The sequence below is a fragment of the Erpetoichthys calabaricus genome, chromosome 8, assembly GCF_900747795.2.
Source record: "Erpetoichthys calabaricus chromosome 8, fErpCal1.3, whole genome shotgun sequence".
In the NCBI taxonomy this organism is placed as follows: domain Eukaryota; kingdom Metazoa; phylum Chordata; class Cladistia; order Polypteriformes; family Polypteridae; genus Erpetoichthys; species Erpetoichthys calabaricus.
In genome coordinates, this window is record NC_041401.2 from 150,105,331 (window position 1) to 150,133,049 (window position 27,719).

The following is a 27,719-nucleotide window of genomic DNA, read 5'->3' on the forward strand; positions in this document are numbered from 1 at the left end:
AACTCATCTCGGATGGGTGCAGGTATTCCAAACAGCACTATGTTCATAACAACCTTTTCCACGATGCACTCTATCTTATCTCCCTCAAACCAGCAATGCACTTTATGAATCAAATCTTGTATTTATGCACGGATGGAACTGTCCATATCCAGCCTCCAGTTGTAAAGTGCAAAACCTTTCAACAAAAAGGTCCTGGCTTTCCGCAAAACAATTTGATCTTTCAAAAAACCATAATCACCAAGCTTTTCGGCAGATACATTTCGTAATGAAAGAAGGGCGTCACCAGATAACAACGGGGTGACGATAACAGCCCAATGACGTTTGTCCCATCCTAACAAAGTCGCCACTTGTTCAAAAGCCAAAAGAAACATCTTCGGGTCATCAGACAGACCCATCTTCGTCAGCACATTCTTAGCATTGTCCAGAAGCGGAGGCAGAGGAACAACTCGTCTAGCAACTTGACGCTCGGAATCTAAATCATCTGCTGGATCGTATGGGAGTGGAACATTCTGGGCGAGTTGAAAAATGATTTCGGCTTCCAACTGTGCATCCATCTGTGCAACCACTCCTGGTACCACTTGTCACGCTTGGCTCACAGATTTGCACAGAGACACAGGAGGTTGTAGAAAAAAAAAGAACTTTATTCAAAGCACTGCAAACAAACATTTGTCTTTTTTCGAAAGTTTAAACGTGCTCCTTGACAAGTCAGAGATGACAGTTCCGCTAGGAGCAGAGAAAGTCTGAGAGAGAGATAAGGAGATCAATTTAACAAATTGAAAGAAGCCCGTGCAGGCTTTTTGAGAAGGCGGAGCACCGCGTGAGAGGCACATTATGCGACAGAGCCGGCCAGAAGGGAAAGGAAAAATGTGAAGGTAGTCTGTCTGTTTCTTAGGGGTTTTCCCAGGGGCGTCTGTATCTTTTGGGGGTACAATTAGCTTCGCAGCTCACAATATGTATAAATATGTATATGTATATATGTATCAATACGAAAGCAATCCCAAAAGTAAGGTCTCCAAAGCGGTGGGGACATAGAGAAACTGTTTGTACGGCTTTTGGCCACACTGTTGTGATTGGTGCTTCCTCCACTCCCAAACAAGCATGCGTGGCTTCGCTGGGATGCTCAATCTTGGCTTGGCAGCCCTTGAAAATGGAGCCCCGTTGAACGCTACTGCCAAGTGCGAAGTTTGTGCAGTTATTCAATTTTTGAACGCAAAAGGCGTTAAACCGGTTGAAATTCATCGCCAATTGACGGAAGTGTATGGACAGTCGTGCATGGATGTCAAAAACGTTTGCAAGTGGTGTAGAGAGTTTACAGCCAGTTGTACTGAAATTCACGACGAACAAAGGAGCGGGAGACCGTCAATTTCCGACGAGACAGTCGCGAAGGTTGAGGAAAACATGCATAAAGATCGGCGGATCACTCTGGATGCTCTCTGCACCCAGTGACTACCACCTGTTCCCTAAGTTGAAAGAACATTTGTCCGGAAGGCGATTCTGCTCCGACGAAGAGGTGAAAGATGAGGTTCAACGCTTCCTGAAGGATATGGTGGCGAGCTGGTATGACATGGGCATTCTAAAACTACCACAGTGCCTACAAAAATGCATCGACCGAAATGGCGATTATGTAAAAATGAAAAATAAGTCTTTAACCTTTAAAATAATGTAAACATTATAGAAAATAGGAGACCTTACTTTTGGGATTGCCCTCGTATATATGTATATATGTATAAATATGTATATGTATATGCATATATGTATAAATATGTATATGTATATACAGTCATATGAAAAAGTTTGGGAACCCCTCTCAGCCTACATAACAATCTACTCTACTTTCAACAAAAAAGATAACAGCGGTATGTCTTTCATTTCCTAGGAATATCTGAGTACTGGGGTGTTTTCCGAACAAAGATTTTTAGTGAAGCAGTATTTAGTTGTATGAAATTAAATCAAATGTGAAAAAATGGCTGTGCAAAAATTTAGGTACCCTTGTAATTGTGCTGATTTGAATACATTTAACTGCTCAATACTGATTACTTGCAACAGCAAATTGGTTGGATTAGCTCGTTAAGCCTTAAACTTAATAGACAGGTGTGTCTAATCATGAGAAAAGGTATTTAAGGTGGTCAGTTGCAAGTTGTGCTTCCCTTTGACTCTCCTCTAAAGAGTGACAGCATGGGATCCTCAAAGCAACTCTCAAAAGATCTGAAAACGAAGATTGTTCAGTATCATGGTTTAGGGGAAGGCTACAAAAAGCTATCTCAGAGGTTTAAACTGTCAGTTTCAACTGTAAGGAATGGAATCAGGAAATGGAAGACCACAGGCACAGTCGCTGTTAAACCTAGGTCTGGCAGGCCAAGAAAAATACAGGAGCAGCATATGCGCAGGATTGTGAGAATGGTTACAGATCACCTCCAAAGACATGCAAGAACATCTTGCTGCAGATGGGGTATCTGTACATCATTCTACAATTCAGTGCAATTTGCACAAAGAACATCTGTATGGCAGGGTGATGAGAATGAAGCCCTTTCTGCACTCACGCCACAAACAGAGTCACTTGTTGTATGCAAATGTTCATTTAGACAAGCCAGATTCATTTTGGAACAAAGTGCTTTGGACTGATGAGACAAAAATTGAGTTATTTGGTCATAACAAAAAGCGTTTTGCATGGCAGAAGAACAACACCACATTCCAAGAAAAACACCTGCTACCTACTGTCAAATTTGGTGGAGGTTCCATCATGCTGTGGGGCTGTGTGGCTAGTTCAGGGACTGGGGCCCTTGTTAAAGTTGAGGGTCAGATGAATTCAAAACAACATCAACAAATTCTTCAGGATAATGTTTAAGCATCAGTCACAAAGTTGAAGTTACGCAGGGGTTGTATATTCCAACAAGACAATGACCCAAAACACAGTTCGCAATCTTCAAAGGCATTCATGCAGAGGGAGAAGTACAATGTTCTAGAATGGCCGTCACAGTCCCCTGACTTGAATATCATCGAAAATCTATGGGATGATTTGAAACCGGCTGTCCATGCTCGGCAGCCATCACATTTAACGGGACTGGAGAGATTTTGTATGGAAGAATGGTCAAAAACACCTCCATCCAGAATCCAGACACTTATCTAAGGCTATAGGAGGTGTCTAGAGGCTGTTATATTTGCAAAAGGAGGCTCAACTAAGTATTGATGTAATATCTCTGTTGGGGTGCCCAAATATATGCACCTGTCTAATTTTGTTATGATGCATATTGCACATTTTATGTTAATCCAATAAATTTAATGTCATTGCTGAAATACTACTATTTCCATAAGGCATGTCATATAGTATATTAAAAGGAAGTTGCTACTTTGAAAGCTCAGCCAATGATAAACAAAAATCCAAAGAATTAAGAATGGTTCCCAAACTTTTTCATATGACTGTAGCTCAGTCCCTTCTTTCTTTTCTCTTCTGCCACCTCTACTCCTCCCTTCACAAGCTCTATCCTCCACCTCACGACTCTGGCTCCCCGAAAGGAGTGAGGCGGCCCATTTTATGTTCACCTGGATGTGATCCAGGTACTCCCTGACGATCTTCCCGCAGCACTTCCTGGTGTGGCGGAAGTGCTGCATGGGCACCCAGAAGGACTCCACATGCTCCCAGATTGTCTTCCGGCAGTTCTTCCTGCTGTGGTGGAAGTGCTGCAGTCCAGGGCTCCGGGATTGCCCAGGCGCCCCCTGGCGGTGTCCACGGGCCCCCACAGGGTTGAGCTTCCAAGCTCTCTTCCCGTGGCCCCAACATCCACCAGGGCAGCTGCCCTCGTGTTCCAGGGGAAATACTGCTCCTCTCCCAGTCCTTCCACTCTCTTGGTGTTTCAGCTGGGCATGAGCCCCAGCCATCCACCACAATATATATATAATCACATTTAAAGTTTTCACTAGGTCCATCTGTGTCACACTGTAATATGGTGATTACCTCAGCTTTCAATTTCTTTTTAGATTATTACCATTCCACCAGACTACCTATATATTTTAAAAATAAATCTTTGAAAATTGATAACAAATTAACAATATGAACAATGAATAATTTGACTTATGGGCTTTGATTTTCACAAAACCATAATGCATTACATTATTTAGTCAACCGTCCTTGATTAAATAGGTTTGAAGGAAGCAGTGCTTGGCAAAATAAAAATGAAAATAATTAAGATGCTCACCAAAATTGGTTGATTTCATTCACTAGTTAATAGTTGCTTTTTATCATTTCTCAAGAGCAACATCCCCATTTATAAAAATCTTTTGATTTTAATAGCTATTAGAAATAGAAGACAGAACAGTAATTTAGCATTGTCAGATATTCTCACATTTACAAAACAGTAGTGCAGGTAATGGAAATATAATAAGTCATAACAACATATAATTCTTACCCCATTGATAAGAACGTATCCACGGTCATGAATACCATTCAGTGGCGAAATAAGGGGAGTTGGACTTTGAAATGCCTTGGGTAGCTTTGTACGATACAGCATGTAGCCATAAGACTGTGAATAAAAAACAAAAAAGATAATAGTACATTATTATTAATTTTGTTTTATATTTTAATGATGCAAAAAAATGTCACAGAGAGAATTCATTGTGGAAAACACTTAAACTAAATGTGTTTTGCATATTTGATGTAATTACATGATGACACATCCTTTGCCTTTCAATCTATATCCAAGACTTAAGGCTATAGGTTTGGTAATCCAAACACAGTAAAAGTTTAGTCAAAGATTTTTTGTTGCCAGATACTATTTTGATCCTCTTTGCAACTGAATATGGTGTACATTACAGTCAATCTATGAGAAAAAATAGTTTAGAGTGCAAATTATAAGTGTGGCTATTCCTTTTGAAAGTATTCTCAAGGAATCTCCATCATTCCATATCCATAATATAAAAGCACATTTCTGCCCATCTGCCTACTTTAAGGCTATAGATGTGTTTCTAATTGCCAAAGATAATGTGTAGGTTCAAAAAGTGCACACCCTGCAGAATGTGCCTATAATTCACTGGAAGAAAATGAACAGATTTTGATAAAATCTTATTCGGCTTTGTATAGCTAAACAGAACGGAATGTTTAGTGCCATAGTTTTTGTGATTGTCCCCTGGTTAGTGATAAATTAATGTAGATAAGATAAAGCTACGTTTAAATACAGAACTGGATAAGCACTGCATCACAATTATTTTTGGTATTTACAAATGCACAGAGAGGTAGAAAACACAATAGGTGCTCCCACACTGCTTGCCCTGTGTTCATTCACCAGCAGTTATCAAAGGTGTCCTAACAGGGGAAGCATAAGCATGCTCAGGTGTGAAAATTACTAGTATTAATGAAAATTTCAAGAATATCCTAAAGCTGCTGCTTCAACAAAATAACAGTTTTACTTGTTTCTTGAAACATTTACGTCAGATGCATGGTAAATTTACTGACCAATAGTTTTTTTGGATCAGTCCAATCACCCGTTTTTAACAACAGGTGGGGCAGACGGCTGGCTGCCTTGCCCGGCCAGGACGCCTTTATACTGGAATGACTGAGGGAGAGAGCGTACATATTGCATTATTTCCCCTGGAAGACTAGAATGCAGCAGCCCTGAGTTGCTGCAGCACCACAGATTTCCACATGGCTTCTTGGATAAAGATATGGTTCTGTAATTCAGCCCTGTGTGGTCCCGTAGGTGCTGACAGGGGGAGCTGCAGGGACTAGGGAGCCCTACTTTATCTGGTCGGGAAGGAGGAGTGCAAGTGGATAGAGGCAGAGACAGATGAAGAGAGAAAGAAGGCAAAGACAGATATTGCTGTGTGCTTTACTGTACTGTGCTTTGTAACTGTGGCTGAATTGTGGGAAATGCTTAGGGAAGAGTTTCCCACTAAACAATAAAAAGCCTGTGTGTGTTGCTGAACTTATGCCTGTGTTGTCTGTGTCGGGATTGGGGAGCTGGAGTGCCTCCCTCCCAGAGGCTATACAAGATAGCCACCAGTCTTGGAATCTCTCCACTGTTCAGAGACTTTTGAAAAAAATGTACCAAGGGTTTATATATGTTCTCACTAACTTGAGTATTTGAGGATAAATGTTAACTGGTCCTAGTGATTTATTAGATTTCAGCCTATGAAATCCAAGAAGTACTTCTCCCTCTAAAATTTCCAGGTCATTAAGTATCTACTTAGTACTTGCTTTTACTTTTGAGAGGTTATTCTTCACACATATAAGCTTTAATATGGTGCAAGTTCAAAGCATCTGCTATTTAATTATCTCTGTATTCTAGTTCAACTTTACTGTTCCTCATACTCTTCACATCCTCCTTCACTGTTCTATTATTAGTAAAAGAGTTAAAAAATCTCTTTGGGTCATCTTTCGCCCCTTTCTGAAATATTTCTCTCTCTGTTAGCTTTCATAATATTCTATTTAAGCTTTGCTCTCATGCTGTCAAATGCCCTGCGATCAGTGCTAGAGTTACTAGTCTTGTATTTTTTCCATTGTAACTTCCTTTTTAGTCTCACTATTTACCCACCTCAAAGTTTTCTTTTATTTCTTACTGCTTCTAAATTTTGGAATGAACTTGTCCAGCATTACATTTAAAACTCTTTAAAATCTCCCCCACATTTCCTTGACTGTCTCTACATGTAAAAGCTTATTCTAATGTAACTTATTTTACTAAGGTTTGCCACATCTGGTCAAAATTTGTCTTAATAAAATTAAATTTACAAGTTTTTGTTTAAGAATTTGCCTTTCCTAAAATACAGTAATCCCTCGCTACTTCGCGGTTCACTTTTCGCGGATTCACGACTTCGCGGATTTTATATGTAAGCATATCTAAATATATAATGCGGATTTTTCGCTGCTTCGTGGGTTTCTGCGGACAATGGGTCTTTTTACTGCTGGTATTTGCTTCCTCAGTTGGTTTGCCCAGTTGATTTCATACAAGAGATGCTATTGGAGGATGGCTGAGAAGCTACCCAATCAGAGCACGCAGTTCCTGTGTGCTGCTGATTGGCTCAGCGACGGTTTGCTGCATTAACCAGGAAGTCTCATCTCACTCATTCAGCATTAACGTGCTCTTGCTACTGCATTCAGGGGATTATCACCTTCATCGTCATAATTTTTACTGCGCAGCATATTCATCACCATCATCACGTCATATATAGCTATGTGTACTTCGCTATACAGTAAGTGTAAACCTATCTACCGATTTCATATTGCTTAATAACAGTATTGTCCCTGTTATTAATAGAGTAAAGGGTGGGTTGTAAACAATACAGGGAGGGTTTAAAAACGTCCAAATACACGTTAAATAATTAAATAAATATGGTGTCCCTACTTCGCGGAAATTCAGTTATCGCGGTCGGCCTTGGAACCTATCTCCCGCGATAAGTGAGGGATTACTGTACTGTGAAATCTAATATATTACAGTACCTAGATCCTAATAGTCACCTTTACTCCTCCAATTCTTTCTAGATAAGTACAGAATACTGTATTTAAAAAACAATCACTGATTACATCCAGAACCTCCTGTTCTTATGCTCCAGTTTGTAAGGTTAGCCCTGTTAATAATTAAGAAATTAAAGCTCTCCTATGACTATAGAATCTCTTTCTAAACGTGACTTCTTAATATTATTAAAAACATGTAAATTTAAATAATTGTATGCATTACGGCATCTACAACACACTTCTAATATGAGGTCTCAATCCCAAATTCTGTGTAGTCAGATCCAAACATCCTCACTAAGATAGGGTTTACCATTTAACTGAAGAAGCCTTGCATTTAAATTCTCTTTTACATAAATGGCGACTCCCCCACAATTTCTGTATTGCATGTCTTACCTTAATAATGTGTGCCTATTTAGGTTCTACTTCTGCTTTCTACTTAGCCAGGTTTCTGTTATTCCTACTATATCAAAGTTATGTGCAGCTATATATATAATTCCAAGACATTTTTATTATTTTTGATACTCCTAGAATTAAGACTAGCAATTCTTAATGTATTACTTATTCCATTTTGGCAGTTTAAGTTACCGTATTTTTCGCACCATAAGACGCACTTTTTTTCCCCAAAAGAAGGTTGGAAATGTCTGTGCGTCTTATGGAGTGAATACTGCGTCACAGACCATGATGTGTAATATCTGACAAAAGTCGACATCCGGGGTAGAGGGCGACAAAACTCACTGTTACGTTACAGGCATTCCCTCTGTGCTTGGAGGAGTGTTAGACTCATTGACTTGGCATCTAATCCTTGTGTGTGCGTGAGTTGCGAAATGTAAACAAATGTAAACAATGGCAAGATGGCATCGACATCTCATGAGGGAGCGAAGCGAGTGCAGAAAACAAATGTTTTGCGCAATATCACTGAGTCGGACTTTTGTTGAGAGTGATCAGGAGATCGAACAAGAGAGTGAGGAACTGGCATCAGCTGATCGGGACACCAGCCGTTAACACCTCAGCTGAGTGCATTCGTGCACCTATGGCAAGGTTCGTGTGGGAGGAATATTTAGACATTGATCCGTGGGAGCCAAACTGGCTTGCTGTTGGACTCAACAGATTACCAGCCGCTGGACTACTTCAGGCTGTTCTTTCCTGAAGCTGCCTTTCAGCTACTGTCAGACGAGACAAACAGGTATGCAGAGCAATTTTCTGAATCGAGGGCTGTGCTTGCACCGCATTCTCATTTTTCAAACTGGAGACCCACAACAAAACACGAGATGAAGGGCTTTGTGGCATTACAAATATAGATGGGACTAGACTGGCGATATAACTTCAGGGAGCATTGGTCCAAACGTGTGTGATGATAGGTACGTGCTCCTGCAAAGTGATTGTGAGCAACTGAGCTTCATAAATTCTGACACTAGCGATGAGGAGTTCTTGGGGTTTCCATAAAACTAGAAGAGTGCTTGAACCTTAAAGTCTCTCCTTATTTGTTAATGACAGTGATGATGTTTCTTAATACCGCTGTTGAATTTACATGGTTGCAATATTATTCTGCTATATTTTATTAAACATATTAGTACACCATTTGGTTCAGAATATTTTTCTTCTTTTTTACCTCCTCTAAACCAAGGTGCGTCTAATGGTCAGGTGTGTCTTATGGTGCAAAAAATATGGTACTTTGTGTATGTGGTATTACACTTCTGTTTATCCCTTCATGTGAAGTTCTAAACTTGGCCTGTCCTAAACTCTCTCCCTCCCCATTCCTCAGTGTAAACAATCCTCTATTATTTTACTCATCCACCTCCACAATACAAGGGTAACACTTCCATTCTAATGTAATCTGTCACATCATCTCACGGCTCAGCATTATTGGTTGCTAGATTGCCACTGGCCCCAAATTTGAGGCATTTGACAACCACATTTTGGAAACTGGTTCTCAAGGATGCCAACCACAACAGTGTCACACAGAGATTTTTCTCATTGAGTAAATGACAGATCAGCATATACGTAATTTGCCAATTGCTGGTTGTTTTTAATTTTTAAACTAGAAAGTTAGCTGCACTACACAGCTGTAATCTGTGTGGATAAGGCAAGTAAAAAAAAAAAGTTTTCTTTAGCCTAGAGAGACAAAAGTGAAGGACTGAAAAATCCCATTGAACCCTTAGCTTATACAATGTTTCTAGTGTGAAACTTAGTTAAATGTAACTGTGTGAAGATTAAAGAAATGCTACTTATAATATATACAATAAAAAAGAGAAGACACCTGGAGCACACACCAGAACGCAATATCAATAACTTTCATTACATACATGCAAAAATGGCATTCTTTTTGCACATTTATTCACTTCTTTTTGAATGTTTCTTTGAAGTATTGAAATGTTAATAAAACTTATTAAACGATATATTCTAGTAGTAAAACTTATTATTTTTACATGAATACAAAGTACAAGGTGTGGTGGGAAGGTGCCGGCTTGGGATTTGTTCCTGCATTGCGCCCTGTGTTGGCTGGGATTGGCTCCAGCAGACCCCCGTGACCCTGTGTTAGGATATAGCGGGTTGGAAAATGACTGACTGACTGACTGACAAAGTACAAGGATATATATTTTAAAAACCTAATGAAAAAGAGAAATGCTGTGAAATATTTGGGGGGAAAAGGGCATAAAACAGAAGTTGAGCAGGCAGCAATAACATGCAGAAGTCATTGCTATTAGATTTATTTTACATTAAATTATGCATAGAATTGTTTTGTTGTAGCTATTTTTCTGATCTGGGTATTTATGCTAATAGTAGGAAAACTTTTTAACTTTGTTTAACTATGGTAGTTTAGGATTGTTTAAGCAGATCATTTTCATTTGCTCGTTCAGATTATTACATTAAAGCAGTGCTCCGCAACCTTTTCTCACCTACGACACACCAAAGTTCTTCCTAGAATTCCGCGGCACGTCCAAAGCTAAAATATATAGCAATGGCGTTGCCTTCATCCGAGCGCCAGCTATTTAGGGGCGTCCAAACTACGGTACTTTCCTTTTTTTTTGTTCCTTGAGGAGGCGCAAAAAAAAACATTTCTTTCAGCTTTGGGGCGTCAAATTTTTCACCGCCCCGGACAACATGATCTCCAGCTACGCCACTGATATATAGATACTAATTTAATACACAAATTTTACAATAAATTTTCATTTTTTATTATAAGTATACATTTATTATAAGTATACATACATAAAAACTATACTATATTTACTTTTATGCAATCTTAATAATTATTATAACATAATGACTGACTAATGTCATACCTGCGCTTGTTTCAATGAACACAAAAGTTTTATATTCGGCTCAATATTTGACAGCGCAACCCGAAGTTCTTGGTCAAGATCTTTTAAGCATGACCGCTTATCATTTTTAATTAACACAAGAGTTGTTTGTCTTTTTTGGCGTAACTGGGATGGTTTGAATTTAGATGGCGATTTAGTTTACTGGATGCCATTGCCTCGTTTGATAGCTGATCGCCGCAAATGATGCATTGTGGCTTTGGAGCCGTTTCGTCACCACACCACGAGAATCCATATCGAATGTAGTCTTCGTTGTACTTCCTTTTCACAATCTTCTTTGTTTTTTTTGCAACACTTGTGCTGGGTTCTTCATCATCTGTACGTGAAGACGAATCTTTTCCACGTAAAAATTTATCCATATTTAAAGGGGTATAAAACTAAATATGAATCACACGAAGAACGTTAACCATACACAATTCAGCAACACAACTAATAGTAATGAATGATAACTACTGTTGCAAGACAAGTGAATGCGACGTAGCACGACTAATACGTCGGCTTGAACTGAATCTAGGTGAGGGCACGGAGCGCTGTGCCTAGCAAAGCATACTACGGAGTTGTCTGGCGACTACGTTGGGCCTACGTCGTAGGCGACAGGCGCCAGGTGATGGGATTTATTATTTCAGAGAAATGACACATAAAATTATGAAACCTTTAAAAGGCTATTTACGCGAATATTTCATTGCACGTATTCTCGTTATTGTGTTTCTAATGAGGACCGTTGAAATATTATTTAGTTAGAAAATTGTCTTATTTGACCGCGTCACACCTGTATCGGCTCAAGGCACACCAGTGTGCCATGGCACACCGGTTGTGGAGCACTGCATTAAAGTATGATTATAAAATGGTTTGCGGATGGAATCACACTCAGTGCACATTAAGCAAATGAAGGATGGATTCAAAAGGAAGTTGTCTTTTAAAAATAAACATCTTGAAGGTTAAACCCTCAACTGCTAATTAAGAAGTGTTTAATTTGTGAAAACATTTTTGAACAATTGCTTAACGACCTAAATTATACCAATCTAATCTTCATAATCTTACCTGGATTTGCCTTTAGGCAAAACTTCAGAGAAGACTGCTTAATCAGTTCTACTCATCACCTTGGCACCTAACTCTTTACATTTGGATCACAGAACTAAGGAACTGTACTTATGTATGTCATTTGTTCCGACATGGACAATGACAACTGGATCCACCCCCGCTATGCCCAAGAGCCTCTCTGCTCTTCCACCGAGGTCTTCTACCTGTCCACCCAGAAGAAAAACACCATATGTGATTCTCTGTTTCTGGAGCAAACCTGGGTCTCAATGCCCTTATTAATTAGGTTCTCCACTATTGCTGCTTCTTTCTGGGGATTGATTTTGAGCTGAGCCGTTGGGGCTTCTCATACCTTGCCTATCACTTAAGCGTTATCAGAAGCACCCTCCAGCTCTACAATGCCCTGAAAACAGTTGGAAACCTCAAAACCTGGGGTTGATGGCCCCAGATTGTGTGCACCTTGCTCTTATGTCTCACCATGATCCCCCTATCTTTATCTCTCTGATCTGCAGAGTGTGCCACTCTAGGGATGCGCACTCTCTCTCTAAAGGGCATCTGTGCAAGATTTTTCAATTCTTTACTGCAATATAGCCACTTCCTCCTCAAGTTCAGCAACCCCGAGCTTGATTAGCTGGCATCTCCCACAATGTAAGAATACTGGGAAGCAGACTTTGTCAATGCCAGTTTACAAAACATCCAACATCATACAGAACTTGCATTGTATTGGTCTCATGATTACAATTTGTTAAGACATTTGTTAAACCAAATGAATGGATAAGCATTGCTTGTATGTGTGTCTCTAGATTTGGCTGAGGGGTGTTGGCCACTGTAGTGACTGAACTGAAAGCATGGATATACAGTGTGGCAGATGGCCGGGGCCCATGCCCGGCCAGGACGCCCCTTCAATTCTTGGTCTGGGGGAACAGCCCTGGGCAACACACTACTTCCCCCGGAACGCTTGGTGGCAGCCCCCCTGGGTTGCATCAGGGCCACAGACATGCGACTTCGGAGTTCAGCCCTGTTGGGCTCCATGGCCACCGCCAGGGGGAGCTGCACGATTTCCTGAGCCCGGCTGGGCGGCAATGCAGCCACACCCAGAAGTGCAGCCAGATGCAGGTTATCAAGCACCTGCAGCACTTCCGGGCGGGCTATAAAGGGAGCCAGCAGCCACCACTCCAGGCACCAGAGTCGGGAGGAGGAGGACAAAGCTGCCTGGGAGGAGTGGAGGAGCAAGAAGAGTGTGGTTTTTTGGGTGTTTTCTTTGTGTGGGTTTTTGGGGACTGTGTAGGGCCTGTAGGACACGGGGAAGACGTGCCCCATGGCTGAAGACAAAATAAATCTCTTTGTTTATTTTTACCTATGCCTCCATTGTCAGTCTGTGTCGATGCCTATATAGTGCCTCTGCCACAACAGTAAGTGGAGTACTGAAAATCCAAAAAACTGTCAGATATCAAAGGCATTCTATAAGACAATTATAATGTAAAGAGAAGCTATATGTTTGTCTCTGAGGGGGCTAACCATCATTATGGAGATTGTTGTTGAAGAGCATACATTCTCCTTTCATGATACATTCCTGAAAAACTTGTAATGGGACAGAGTCCAAAGGTGTCAGAAACATATGTAAAATAAAGGCCGCAGGGGAAATGAGTACACACTAGACATGCTAAAGGTATTGCTGGGATGTTGTGGTTAACGTCATTTAATTTTTAATTTAATTTAAAGTAATTCCTGTAGTCTGGAATAATGACAGTATTCAGTGAAATCTATATCTGTAACATTCTGGCAAACATCAAAGAAGCATAAATCATACAGCTGTGTAAATTGTAAACATCAGCCTGGTGTTAGTAGAAGCAGAGCAGCCAAATACATTAGGTAATGTGTGAAGATGGCACAAAAAGCATAAGTCAGGAATAAATCTAAGGAGTGATGCACAAGATGTCAGGACAATGTAAAGACACTAATGTGATGTCATCAATGTATGTGAAGCAAAGCTTAAGTGCTCCCGTATCCAACAACTTCTGTGAATATCCAGAAGTCATTTGGACATACCTGTAGCTGATACTCAGCATCCAAATGTAAAAGAACATCAAGGCATGGGCAAATGATCGCAGGTGTTACAGAAAAACTAGCAGCGTGTAAAATCACATAACGGATAATGTCAATAATGGCAGTGGGAATGGTATGCAAATGGCTGTTGCCTGTAAATGTTCACAAAAAAGTAAGAAAAGTAGGGCACCACAACAGTTTCTAGAGACAAGAAAGGAAATTCACAGAAAACCTCACCACCCTGCCCAATATACATTACCTGCTCTAGGCATTCTTAATTTTCTCTCAGGCATTGCCTGTTATGGAGATTTCACCTATCCTAGTTGCAGTTATAGTCTCCCCTTTACTGCCTCACTACATTTCTCTCTTTCCCGAAAAGCGTTATTATGTATATTTCTAATTACAGACACCAAACCCTTCCCTCCTAAAACAAAAAATAAGAGCTGCACAAACAGACACCAATTTAACAAACAAGCCTTGTTTACTTTTCTTCCCAATAGATTATAAATATAGCAAAAGACTTGACTGTTATGATAATTTGATGGCCACAACTAATGCCTTCCTCTGGACTTTAATTGGAACAGCTTAGATATTGTGATACATGGCTGGGGGTCGGACCCTGCCGGGACGCCTGGAAGGACCAAGAGGTGGCACAGTTGTCCTCTGGGCCACGAGGGGGCAACCGCCCTGGAGTAGAAGAGGCCCACGGAAGGGGAGCAGGGAGGCTCAAACCCGTTGGGGCCCCTATCCACCGCCAGGGGGCACCCCAAGCCTCATGGAGCCCGGGACATATTTACTTCCGCCACACCAGGAAGTGACGTCAGGTAGAGCACCTGGAGCTCATCCGGGTAAAGATAAAAGGGGCTGCCTCCATCCACTTGGTGAGCTGGAGTCGGGAGCAGGAGCAGGATGAAGCTCCTGGAGAGCGAGAATGAGGCCCAGGGACAGTAAAAGAAAGGCCCAGGAGAAAGGTGACTGGGGCTAGAGGCACAGTGTTGTGTGCTCGACTGTGTTGTGTGTGAGTAAAATAAAGACATTTTGTATAAAGATGTGGTCTCCGACTGGTGGTGTCCGGGCAAGTCTTACAATATCTACAATCATCTGGACTCAAGGTTCAACACCCTAGAGGGAATTTAATAAGGGTGTCATTATGGTGACACATTAAAGACTTCTCCAGACACTGAGATGTCAAAAGGAATAAATAGCTTGTACTAGCAAGGAACTCTAGTGTCTGGGATGTCCAGCAACTGACCTTGTCCTAATTTAATGGGCATACTAAGACACCTATCAGTTACAGAGAGCATTGACTGGCACTCCAAAGTGTACTGTAATTCAATAACAAGGTATCACCATCATCTGCCTTTAAAGTCTGGCTCTGTGATAACGATGCAACCTGGAATGCAAGTGAAAGAAATGCTTTCATGATGAAAGGAGTATTAGAGCAGGACCTCTACAATATAGCAGATGCGTCACATTTTAATTAAGAATCCATAGAAAACTGAGCAAACGATTACCAGACAGTGCAAGTTGAAAAATCAAACAGACCACATCATATAGAAGACTTATTTATAGAAAAAAGATAAAGAGGCATGGGTTAAGACTACAGTACTCAGCTTTTAATGTCTAGAAAACATTCGGAATTAAATCATTTAGAGATCTGTACATAGACAACGTCTTTGCATCCTATGAACAGTTACAGTCCAAATTTAACCTTCCAGCAACACATTTCTTTCACTACCTCCAAATTAGAAACTTTGTTAATCTAAACATGTCCAACTTTCCTCACCTCCCACCTACTTCTACTCTGGAAAAAATATTGATCAATCTTGAGGACTCAGATAGCATTTCTGAAACATATAAAAACATTTTAAAGTCCCTCCCTTTCAAAGATCTCAGAGTACATTGGGAAATGGATCTCTCACTCAACATTTCAGAAAAAGAATGGAAGGCAGCGATGCACAGAATTCACTCTAGCTCCATATGTGCAAAGCATACAGTCATTCAATTTAAAATCATCTATCGAGCACATCTGTCTCGTTTAAAATTGTCAAATGTTTCCAGGGCAAGATCCAACCTACGAACATTGCAATCAATTTCTAGCCTTATTGGGTCATATGTTTTGGGTGTGCACCAAATTAACATCATTCTGTACAAAAATCTTTAAATGCCTTTCAGACTGCCTGGGTGTCACAATCTCTCCCAATCCACTAGCAGATGTGTTTGGTGTACCTTCAGATGGGCTTAAAGTGAAGAAGGACAAACAAACTGTAATTGCCTTTACTTCACTATTGGCAAGTAGACTTATCTTGCTCAAATGGAAGAATCTTAACTCACCTCTTTTCAGTCAGTGGGTAACTAATGTTATATACTACTTGAAATTGGAAAAAATTAAATACGAGGTAAGACACAAAAATAACCAGACTGGGCTTGGGGCTTTCTTGGAAAACTGTCTGGAGGTTGGCCGAATGTGAATCATAGAACTATATCCCCCTCCTACACGCCCTCTCAAACCGCCAACCAGCTAGGTATATCCTGTGGATAGTCCAGTCAGTATTTGCACAACAATCACTACACGAGTTGCCGATGTAATGTCAGGTGAAAAAAATCAAACATCGAATCAACATCAAATTTCTCATGAAACTGAACAAAATGGCCACAAAAACTTATAAAATGATAAAAACAGTGTACGGTGATAACAGTTTGTCTCGCACACAAATATTTGAGTGGTACAAACGTTTCAAGGAAGGACAAGAAAATGTGGAAGACATTCAACGCCCAGGTTTAGAGAGGAGTTGGGGGGTGCTTCACCAAGAGAACGCTCCCACGCACAATGCTTTTTCCGTAAAGCAGTTTTTGACAGACAAAAACATTCCTGTCCTCGATCATCCTCCTTATTTGCCCGATTGAGCTCCCTGTGATTTTTAGATGGATAGATGATAGATGGATATTTATTGTCATTGTCACTTTTACAAAGGAACAACGAAATTGAAGGTACAGTCGACTCAGTGTGAGGCATAAGAGTTAAAAAGGCAAGAAGAGAGAAAATAATAACAAACCGAATAGTAAGAAAAGTACTTTACAAAATATACAAATTGCACTGGTTGACTTAAGGTCTGTATTGCACTTTGGGAGAATGATACGGAGCAGTTTTATTCTGAGTTCAGGGCCATGATTGGTTTTGGATTAAAGCTGTTTTTAAGGCGGTTTGTCCTGGTTTTCATTGCTCTGTATCTCTTGCCCGATGGCAAAAGCTGGAAGAGGCAATGACTGGGATGTGATGAATCCTGTGAAATGTCTATTGCTTTTTTGAGGCATCGGGAGGTGTAGATTTGTTCCAGAGTTGGGAGGGTACAACCAATTGTTCTCTCCGCTGTCCTGACGACCCTTTCCTTTCTGAGGAAGTGCAACTACCGTACCACACACACAGTCTGTACGTAAGCACACTCTCAATGGAACAGTGATAAAAGGCAAGGAGCAGATTTTTGGGGAGATGGTTCTTTCTGAGGATTCTCAGAAAATACAGCCTCTGCTGCGCCTTCTTCAGCAGTTCATTGGTGTTGGCACTCCAGGTGAGGTCATCCTTCAGCTCAATGCCCAGAAACCTGAACACCGGGACCCTCTCCACACAGGCCCCACCAATGATGAGTGGCTGGATGTCAGTTTTATTTTTCTAAAGTCAATAACAAGCTCCTTCGTTTTTGTGGTGTTGAGGAGCAGGTTATTGACTCTGCACCACTCTGACAGCCGCTCCACCTTGTCCCTGTATGCCAGCTCACCCTCCTTGCCTGAGATGAGTCCGACCACCATCGTGTCATCCGCGAACTTTATGATCTTGTTGCTATGGTGAGTGGGAACACAGTCATATGTGTAGAGGAGCAGGCTGAGCGCACAACCCTTCAGCATCCCGGTGTTGAGGCTGACAGCAGTGGAGGTGTGGGGACCCAGCCTGACCCTCTGGGAGTGACCAGACAGGAAGTCCAGTATCCAACTGCAGGTGAGTGATGGAAGTCCCAGATCTGCCAGTTTGGACACCAGTTGTTGTGGGAGGATGGTGTTAAACGCCGAGCTGAAGTCTACAAAGAGCAGTCTGGCGTAACTCCCCTGCTGCTCCTGGTGGGTCAGGGCACAATGAAGGGCTATGGCCACAGCATCCTCCGTGGATCTCTTTGCTTTGTAAGCAAATTGAAATGGGTCCAGGTCTGCTGGCAGGCAGGTGATGATATGACTCCACACCAGTTTCTCAAAGCACTTCATGATGATAGATGTGAGTGCCACTGGGCGGAAATCATTCAGACTGTTCGTGATGGATTTTTTCAGCAGCGGAACAATGATGGAGGATTTGAGGCAGGATGGGACAGTGGCCTGGGACAGGGACTGGTTGAAAATCCTAGTGAAGATTGCGGCCAGTTGATCCGCACAGTCTTTCTGCACCTGTCCAGCCACACCGTCGGGTCCTGCAGCCTTCCTCGGGTTCACCTTCCTCATCACCCGCCTCACCTCACACTCTTCCACCGTGAGTATGTTGCAGTTCTGAATAGGCGGATCAAAGCAGGCAAAGAAGATGTTCAGCTCCTCTCCAAGAGAAGCGTCTCCCTCAGCGGCCGAGGAGTTGCTGGATTTGTAGCCGGTGATGTGCTGGACACCCTGCCACACCTGCCTGGTGTTGTTGCTCCTCAGATGGTCCTCTATCCTCCTTCTGTATGCTGCCTTGGCCTCTCGGATGACTCTCTTCAGGTTCGCTCTGGCTACACTGTAAAGTGCCCCATCCCCAGACCTGAAAGCAGTATTCCTGGCTTTCAGCAGACTCTGGACCTCCCTCGTCATCCAGGGCTTCCTGTTGGGATAAATCCTTATGTGTCTGTCCATGGTGACGACGTCCGTGCAGAACCTGAAGTTATCCAGGACTGCCGTAGTGTGGTTCTCCAAGTCTTGGTGATCGAAAACCTCCCAGTCAGTTCTCTGGAAGCAGTCCTGCAACTGTTGGGAGGCCTCCTCAGGCCATATGGTAACAGTCCTGGTCATAGTGGGAGCTTGTTTCCTGAGGGGGGTATATGCAGGAATCAGAAGCAGGGATGAATGATCAGACTGGCCAAGGTGTGCTAGGAGTTTAGCCCTATAGGCCTGCCTGATGTTTGTGTACAGCTTGTCTAGTGTTTTTACTCCCCTGGTTGCACACTTTATATGTTGATGGAATTTGGGGAGTCTTGCAGTGGGTTGGCACCCTGCCCGGGATTGGTTCCTGCCTTGTGCCCTGTGTTGGCTGGGATTGGCTCCAGCAGACCCCCGTGACCCTGTGTTCGGATTCAGCGGGTTGGAAAATGGATGGATGGATGGAATTTGGGGAGAACTGCTTTCAGATCTGCTTGATTAAAGTCCCCAGAAATGATGTGAACAGCCTCAGGATACTTGCTCTGTTTACTGCTGATGGTGTCATTCAAAAGCCCCAGAGCCGAGCTAGCATTAGCATCTGGTGCAATGTACACAGCAGTTAGCAGTATGGTGTTGAATTAAGGGAGGAGGTACATGGGTCTGCATTTAATTGTCATAAACTCCACGCCTGGAGAGCAGTGTCTGGTGACTATGGTGGAATTCATGCACCAGCTATTGTTCACATAACTGCACAGCCCCCCCCCCCCCTTTCTTACCAGAGCTCTCTGTCCTGTCTTGCTGGTGTGTTGTGTAGCCTGCTATCTCAATCGCTGTGTCTGGTATGAGTGGATTAAGCCATGTCTCCATGATCAGCAGGATGCAGCAGTCCCAGTTTGTTCGCTAGAGGCCTCATATTTGAGGAGAAAATGCTTGGAAGCGGTGGTTTGTGTGGCTGTTTCCTTAGCCTCGCTAGCACGCCGCCTCGGCACTCCCTCTGTTGTTTACGTTCTTTGTGCCGCCGCCGGCTCCTCGAAGCTGGGATTGTAATCCATGGAGAGCCCGTTGTCCGTGCGATGTCGTCCGGAATGTTGTGGATGCGGAGAAACTCGGATGTTGAGCAACTCTCGCTCTGTAAGCCGATAGATAAAATATCCTGACTCTCGCTGCGTAAGCCGATAGATAAAATATCCTGCTGGCTGTACGTGTACTTATCAAGGCAGGGAGGAAAAACCAAACTCTGAGTCGAGAGCACACAGCCGCAGCATCTAAGCGCGCCGCCATTTTACTTGTTCCTGAAAATCAAATGTGGCCTAAAGGGAACACATTTTTCTTCAATGGATGAAGAGAAGACAGAAACGGCAAGCCTGTTGAAGAACCACAAGCAAGAAGCCTTCCAGCACTGTTTCAGTCAATGGAAAATACGTGTGGAGTGGTGTAGAGATTGGGAGGGGGAGTATATAGAAGGTGACAATGTTCAGAATGCTGTAATTCATCAATAATTTTTTTTTTTTTTTAACCAATCCGGTTATTTTTGTGTCTCACCTTGTACTCACAGAGGATCTGTGCAAACCTTTTTTAAAACCTGGCAGGATGTAATTACAGTAATAACATTTTAGAATAAGCATTTAAATTGAGGAAGCAAATTCTATTCCCCCTTTTATTCTATTTATTTACTTTACTATCTTTTCTACTATTAAAGTTTCACTGTGTTGTCCTAGCTCTCTTTCTCATGGGTGGGGGTTGACTTGACTTGAACCTAGTTTTGTAAAATTTGATTTGCTTGTATGGAATGTTGTTTGATTTTAATAAATTCAATAAAATGTTTAAAAAAAAATACTACAGTAATGTGTATTTTGGGTTAAAATGCATACTCCATTAGTATTTGCTTAGTTAAACCTGGAAAAAAATGACTTCTGTGAATATAACACCAGAGGTTACACTTTTAAGGAAGGATCAGTAATAAGCGTGTCATGTATATTTAAACTTTTACAAGAGGTTTTTTTTTTTTTTGCAATTGGTAAGTAGAAATCAAACAATTTTGTTCTTCAGAAACATTGTTTTGTTTCATGCTGTGTTACAAGAATTGAGATAAATTAAACTGCAATATGCAAAAAGCACAGACCAGAGAAAGCAGATGAACTGTGTGCCACACTCTCAGCCATGAGAAACCTTAAAAACCAATTTGAAACTAAACCACCTTCACCTGAAGAAACAAGAACATGTTAAAAAGAGCTGATTCTATGGTTTCTTCTTGTTTGTCTGTCTTCCAGAAATTCTTTCATGTTCACAAACTCAATTTCTCCGATCCTTGTGTTTATGAATAAATAATAAACTAAGAAGTCTGAAAACTATTCAAGCTGTCAGGCTCTTTTATTTAAGCAAAGAATCTCAATCCATAAGGTAAGGAAAAATACACTGCACGTTTTACCAAAAATCTCAATAATTACTGGCTTTGTCAAAAGTGAAACCAATAATTCACTAAACACTCTCACATTTTCCAAATGTTACTTTTCATATTATAGGCTATAAGCTAGTATATTATATTTTAATTATATTTAATTAATAGGTCTTTCATAGATTTTGGATGATACTGTATATGTGAGACTGAACTATAACTGAAACTTCAGCATCACATGATTTAAAGAAAAGCAGTGTAATCAGCTTGACACAATCCAGAGGAGAGAAACACTTCTAAACATACATTTTGAACTTTAATAAAGAAGGTTGTTGAGAATACTAAGTAGTATATGAGTTGTGTAGTGGTCCACACTACTCTCTATCAGCTATAGAGTTCAAACACCAGTCTGGCTCTCCTTGTGTGGAGTTTAAATGATCTTCTTGTGTTTTTCACCCACATCCCAAGATGTGAAGATTAGATTAAATAGTGAAGGGTGGGCAGGAAGTAAAAGTTCCCTGCAATTGTCTTTTTCAAGGTTAGTTTCTGCCAACTTCCCTCAACTACATCACTATAATCTTGATAGGAGAGTGAACAGTGTTTTGTGTCAATGGTAATGTATATAGGTATTTAATAAGTGAAATTTAAGTAAATTAGCTCTTACACTTGATCATTTTTAAATGGCAAGACAGGTTTTCCTGAAAAGCTGTTTCTCTTGCCATGTATTAAAATGAAAAGCTGTATGAGGGGGGACCCAAAAATAACCGGAAATATTTTTAAAACGTGTTTAATTTAATTTTCTGTACAAACTACAATTAGTCTCCTTCAAAGTACTCTCCATTGGCGGAAATACACTTATCTAACCGTTTGTTCCATTGTTTGAAACATTTTTTAAATTTGTCTAAAGTAATGCCCATTAATGCTCTGGTCTTTTCTTGTTTTACCTCTTCGATGTCAGCAAAACGCCTTCCTTTCAAGTCTTTTTTCATCCAAGGGAACAAAAAGAAATCACACGGAGCTAATTCCGGTGAGTAGGGTGGGTGGTTCAGGGTTGTCATACCGTTTCTTGCCAAAATGCTGAGAGCAGTGTGAGATGGAGCGTTGTCATGATGAAAGAACCAATCGTCCGACTCCCACAAATCAGGGCGTTTCCTTCTCACACTGTTGCGCAACCTACTTTTACAAAAAAATTCACTGAACACAAGCACAACCTTCCAGACTGATGGCACTTGGCAGACTGACTTGTGAGAAGTGTAACTAGATCGCCCTATAGTGGCCCAACCATGTACTACAGGTACCAACCTAACAACAACAAAATTCCGGTTATTTTTGGGTCCCCCCTCGTATATATTCCATTAAAAATTATCTGATTATATTGTAGGTTAAACTGTGTAAGTAAAATACTTCAAACAGTCTACAGAGTAAAGGAAAATATATTAATCTCATTGTCTGTAAACCACTAAGAAGTTTTGGTTCAACCACTTAAAACGTAAAATTTAATAGTAAAATATAATATTCTTGGCATTAATGGCAGGTAAAAATAATCATTTTCTTTCTTTTTAAATTTTCCTTATTATTTTGAGAAAAGCATATCACTTAACTAGAAAGACAATGTGGATAAGTTGCTGACATTGTGTTATGCTGTTTTACTAGACACCATCATATTTCCTTCCTCAAATGATAAGGATGCAGGTAGAAAAATAATACAGTATACAATTAACTCTGTTTTAGACAGATATGTTGTGTGAATTAATTTAAAAATAAAAGGGCATAAAATTGTCTAATAAATAACACATGGAAAGTTAGTGCCCACCCATTACCTAGATGTTTAGAAGCTCAATGAAAGGTGAAAGTGGTCAAACATAAATGTGTTTACAAAGAGTTCGTAGCTGCTGAATACAAGTAGGGAGCTTTCACACAGGAACCTTTGTTGAAGAGTTTACTATATATCAGTAGATAATATGCACTAGTTGTGATCAGAGAAAAGCAAGTGTAAAGTAACTAAAAAGGCAAAAAGAAGAACTGTTTTCCAACTGTCAAATATGATGAAATTAATGGCACACAGCAACTGAATGTGAGTAATAATAAGATCAGGAGAGTTTAATGATTTGCCACGGATTCTCAATAATTGCAGACTTTGTCCATAAATCTGGCAGAGTTAAAGTTTAAAAACAGCACAACAAAAGACAAGACAGATAACTGAATCCATCACAAAAACTACTGAGAACCGGCACTTTGCCACAATAATTTTGTCAAAGAAAGAAAGAATTTTATAGTGAAGTTAATTGTTAAAATATAATTTATCAAATAAAGTCCAAAAACATTCATAAATATAGAAAAACAGATACACATGCCATGGTGCAAAATATTACAATATAACAGGTTTCTATAACTATGATTGGCTTATACTGATTGATTTTTGAAAGAATTGACAAATGTAAGACCGTAGAGAAATTTTACCATGATCAGTGGCCTTTAAAGATATAGGTACTGGTAATTTGAGGGAATCTATTAAAATGATACACTTTTTATGAAGTTATGTTTAAAGAACTGTCATTGTAAGGGTAGTAGGGATAAAATATCTCATGTCTTAAGAAAATACACAATGCTCATTTGGAAAGACTCAAGGTTGCTTTAAAAGAATGATAGAAAAAATTAAGTTAGACTTTAGGAAAATCTTTCTTTTTGTTTCATATCTTAAAAGACAGTAACGGTGTTGTTGTTTTTTTTTTTTTTTTGGAATGTGTACTTTAAAATGTTCCAAATACATCCTATGCATTTCTACTTATTTATACGTGCACAAGAAAGACAGGATGATTGTCTATGAGAAAGAAACAAAGACACTATGTATAGTGGGGTAGCGGGTTCACTCCTTATCAAGAGTGCTTGATTACATTGATTACATATACTGAAAAGCTCTTCTAAGTGTGTGCTCTTGACTATTGTTCAGAAATTAATAGTAGCCTACACACATACTGTATAGTGGCAAGTTTATATGTTATTTATGCTACTGACACTATACTACTTCAGAAATCAGTTTCTTTATCTCAGTGGGGGTTTGTAGCACACACACAAAGAACATTTTTCAGTCCTTTTGTTATCTAATGTCTTTTTGAGATGGGAAATGTGACAACTAATTTTTATCACACTGCCATTTCTCTGGTATCTTCTACAGTTAAGAATGTAGTATGCAAAATTAAACATTAAGATTATTTAGCTGATTTACTGAAGACTTGCATTGGTTCAAGTTCTAAATTTGCCATGTCAAATTTGTCATTGTGTCAGCCTACAGCAGCAGTTTAGTCAGTACATGTTTAAATTCTAGTAGCACTGATGTTTAGACACATTACTAACAAACAGAAACCTTTACTATTACTGTTTTGCTTTGCAGTTTTTCAGGTCATTTTTTCACTTTGTTAAATTTGGGAGGCTAGGAAAGGGGCCGTCTATTTAAGCTAAAATATGTTTATGTGATTTCTCAACACACTCCTCTATAAACAGTGATTTAAAATTTTAAAGATTACTTAAAAAAGTTTTTTTGTATACAGTATTAACATATTAGCACACTAAACTTCTAATTATAAACCTTTTTGCTCATGTTGTAATAACAGACTTCTTAAAGACATTCAGGCAGGGGAAAAGGCTCTTCCCTGAAAAGGCATTTTTTATTCCTTTCCTACAACTGATTTGGGCAGCACGGTGGTGCAGTAGTAGCGCTGCCTCCTCACAGTAAGGAGACCTGGGTTCGTTTCCTCCAGGTGCTCCGGTTTCCTCCCTCAGTCCAAAGACATGCAGGTTAGGTGTATTGGCGATCCTAAATTGTCCCTAGTGTGTGCTTTGTGTGTGTGTGCCCTGTGGTGGGCTGGCGCCCTGCCTGGGGTTTGTTTCCTGCCTTGTGCCCTGTGCTGGCTGGGATTGGCTCCAGCTGACCCCCATGACCCTGTGTTAGGATATAGCGGGTTGGACAATGACTGACTGACTGACAAGGGTGCCAACCCACCGCAGGACACACACAAACACACCCACACACCAAGCACACACTAGGGCCAATTTAGAATCGCCAATCCACCTAACCTGCATGTCGTTGGACTGTGGGAGGAAACATTGATTTCTTTGTTGATTTTTTTAAATTAACAAAATCAAATCCCGATAATGAAGACAGCAAACGTTTCTTCATAAATATATGTTTACCTTTTAAAATCTGTTTTTAAAATTTGATATATTCTTGATTGCCTTATAAATACATAGATACATACATACTATAAATACATGTATACATACATTCTCAAAACAGCTTAAACCAGTTCAAGGTCACATGCACTAAAGTCTATATTAGTAACATAGAGTGCAAGGCAGGAATAAACTCTGGATATGGTAGCAGAACATTACACATTACTTTGGAATTGGCAGTTAACTTAACTCACATGTCTTTGAGTATGTGATAAGAAAATCAGAGTATCCAGAGAAAAACCTACGCAGGAAAAGGAAGAATGTGCAAATTCTACATAGACGACAACTGGACCCATGATATCTATGATATAGCAGCATTAATGACTGTAACATCATTCTATACCTGTATTGATATTAACAGTATTGAAATGACTGATATGGAACTTGGTAAGGAACTCTAGCAGGAAGGAGACCTTTCATATGACAAACAGATTTATTTCAGCAGTCTTGCAGGCTGAAACTTTTGGTACAAACTTCTTTGTGAGGAAATTCTAAAAATTGACCTTTTGAAATGCATAGGCAGAAATATATATTTTTATAGCTTTCCCCATCTTATAAGAAAGTACTACCCATAATACGAGTGTCTAGTATTTCACACAATTTTTCAGGTCCCCTTTCTTGGCTGGTCCAACATGAAGAATGAACATACAGTAAAGTCAGCTATACAGACCTTGATGTATAATCTATACACTATCATCCATGTCAATAGTAGCTGCTCCGCTTTAGCATGTAGTGTCTTTAGCATCAGTGTCTACACTGTTCATTCCTAACTGTCAGTAACTGACTACAATTAAAAAACTAAATCACAGGGAAAATCTCAATTAAAAGCTAAATGGGAAAAGGTTTCTAAATTTCTTCTAAATGCAAATATTGTACTTATTTTTAGTCGGTACAATAAGAGAAAAGAAAAAGTCAGCTAATTAAACAAATAGATCAATCAGATATAAATGCGACTCACTAAGTGCATTTACATTCACTTCAATATGCCATGTAAACCCTTATTCCCTTAGAGAAGTTGGTTATTGGACTTTGAGAAACTTTATTAACAGAGGTAGATTTCTCCACAAATGTGGACATGCAGATACTTAATTGAGTTACTTGTAAAGATTTTGTAGTCTGCACATTATCTGTTGCACGCCATCAGCCTGCACATGTATTTGCTTTGCACATGCTTTCAGCAGCCATGGGCAGAAGCATCCACAAAATACATTTCTAGAAGCAAATGTTTGGGCAATCGCATTATTCCTTCTACTGGTTGAAATAATCTGTCTCAATAATTCAGAAATTGATAAATTTCTGTTGATGAGCTGAAAGTACAGTGCTAAATTCAGAAACACAATCTTGAGAGTAGTAGGGTAAAACGTTAAAAGCAACACATGCTACATAGTCCGATAAATTTTTAAAATAATGAGTAACCTAACTGTAAGCATAAATTTGATATGTCACTGTGCCATGTGCAAATCTCCCTTATAAAATCTGTTTTATTCTGCTCATATGCACAGCTGACACATAGCCAGATTAAGCACATGGGTTCACCACATAGAACTGCTAGGCAAGCAATATGAAATAAGACAGATTGGGACAAATGGAAAGCATGCAGTTAGACTGAGAGTTGCTGTGTACTATTTTCTATCTGTTAAGTCAGCCTGGAACTGTATCCTTATTTAAGTACTGTTGCCTTGTTTAGAAGTGCATGTTCGCCTAAGGGAGGCCCTGAACATGAAGAAAGAGTATTAAGCCTTGGAACATTGCCCGGCACACCTTTGAAGCCAACGAATGGATGGGAGATAACGTCATCTGGTCCTGAAAATGCCTTCCACTGCACTGACAAGATCGACAGACTCTATACATCGGGCCTCCACTCCCGGACTGGGTTTTGTTATTGGCTTCCTTTGTCTGTTATTTCTCTTGCATGATTTCTTACTGCCATATCACTAGGGAGGGGTATTGTCTTTTATGTTATATCTATATAGATTCGGGTTATGTAACATGCCATAATTATAAAAGAACTCATTCCCAGAGAGCTAGCACTCCCTGCTGTTCAGAATAATGCAATATTTGTTTTATTGAAGTAAAATGTACTGGACCCATTGCAGGGCTTTATCGCACAGCAAAGCAGAAATCTGTGTGAAATCTGGTTAACAGAAATCTATAAATGACACGTCAATTTGACTAAAAACATTTATAAAACACAAGAAAATTATGACAGGGTTAATTTTCTGATTCACTGTGATATTTATCCTTTTTTGTGCAGTTTAATGGCTTTGGAGCGTTTTGACAAAGGAGAACTCCAGAAAATTACTTGTCCATTACAAACACGGATTGCATGTATGCATGTACACACATTGATCGATTTGGGAATCTGGGTGGAATAAAACCT

At 40.1% G+C, this 27,719-nt stretch overlaps 1 protein-coding gene across 1 annotated transcript in view; it reads right to left on the reverse strand.

The window, feature by feature from the left end:
- The window catches only part of glb1l (galactosidase, beta 1-like), a 230,377-nt gene that overhangs the window by 33,486 nt on the left and 169,172 nt on the right, over positions 1–27,719 (reverse strand). The window contains exon 13 of the mRNA XM_028807592.2: positions 4,404–4,517. Within this exon, the coding sequence (XP_028663425.1) occupies positions 4,404–4,517 (114 nt within the window). The remainder of the gene's footprint in view (positions 1–4,403; positions 4,518–27,719) is intronic.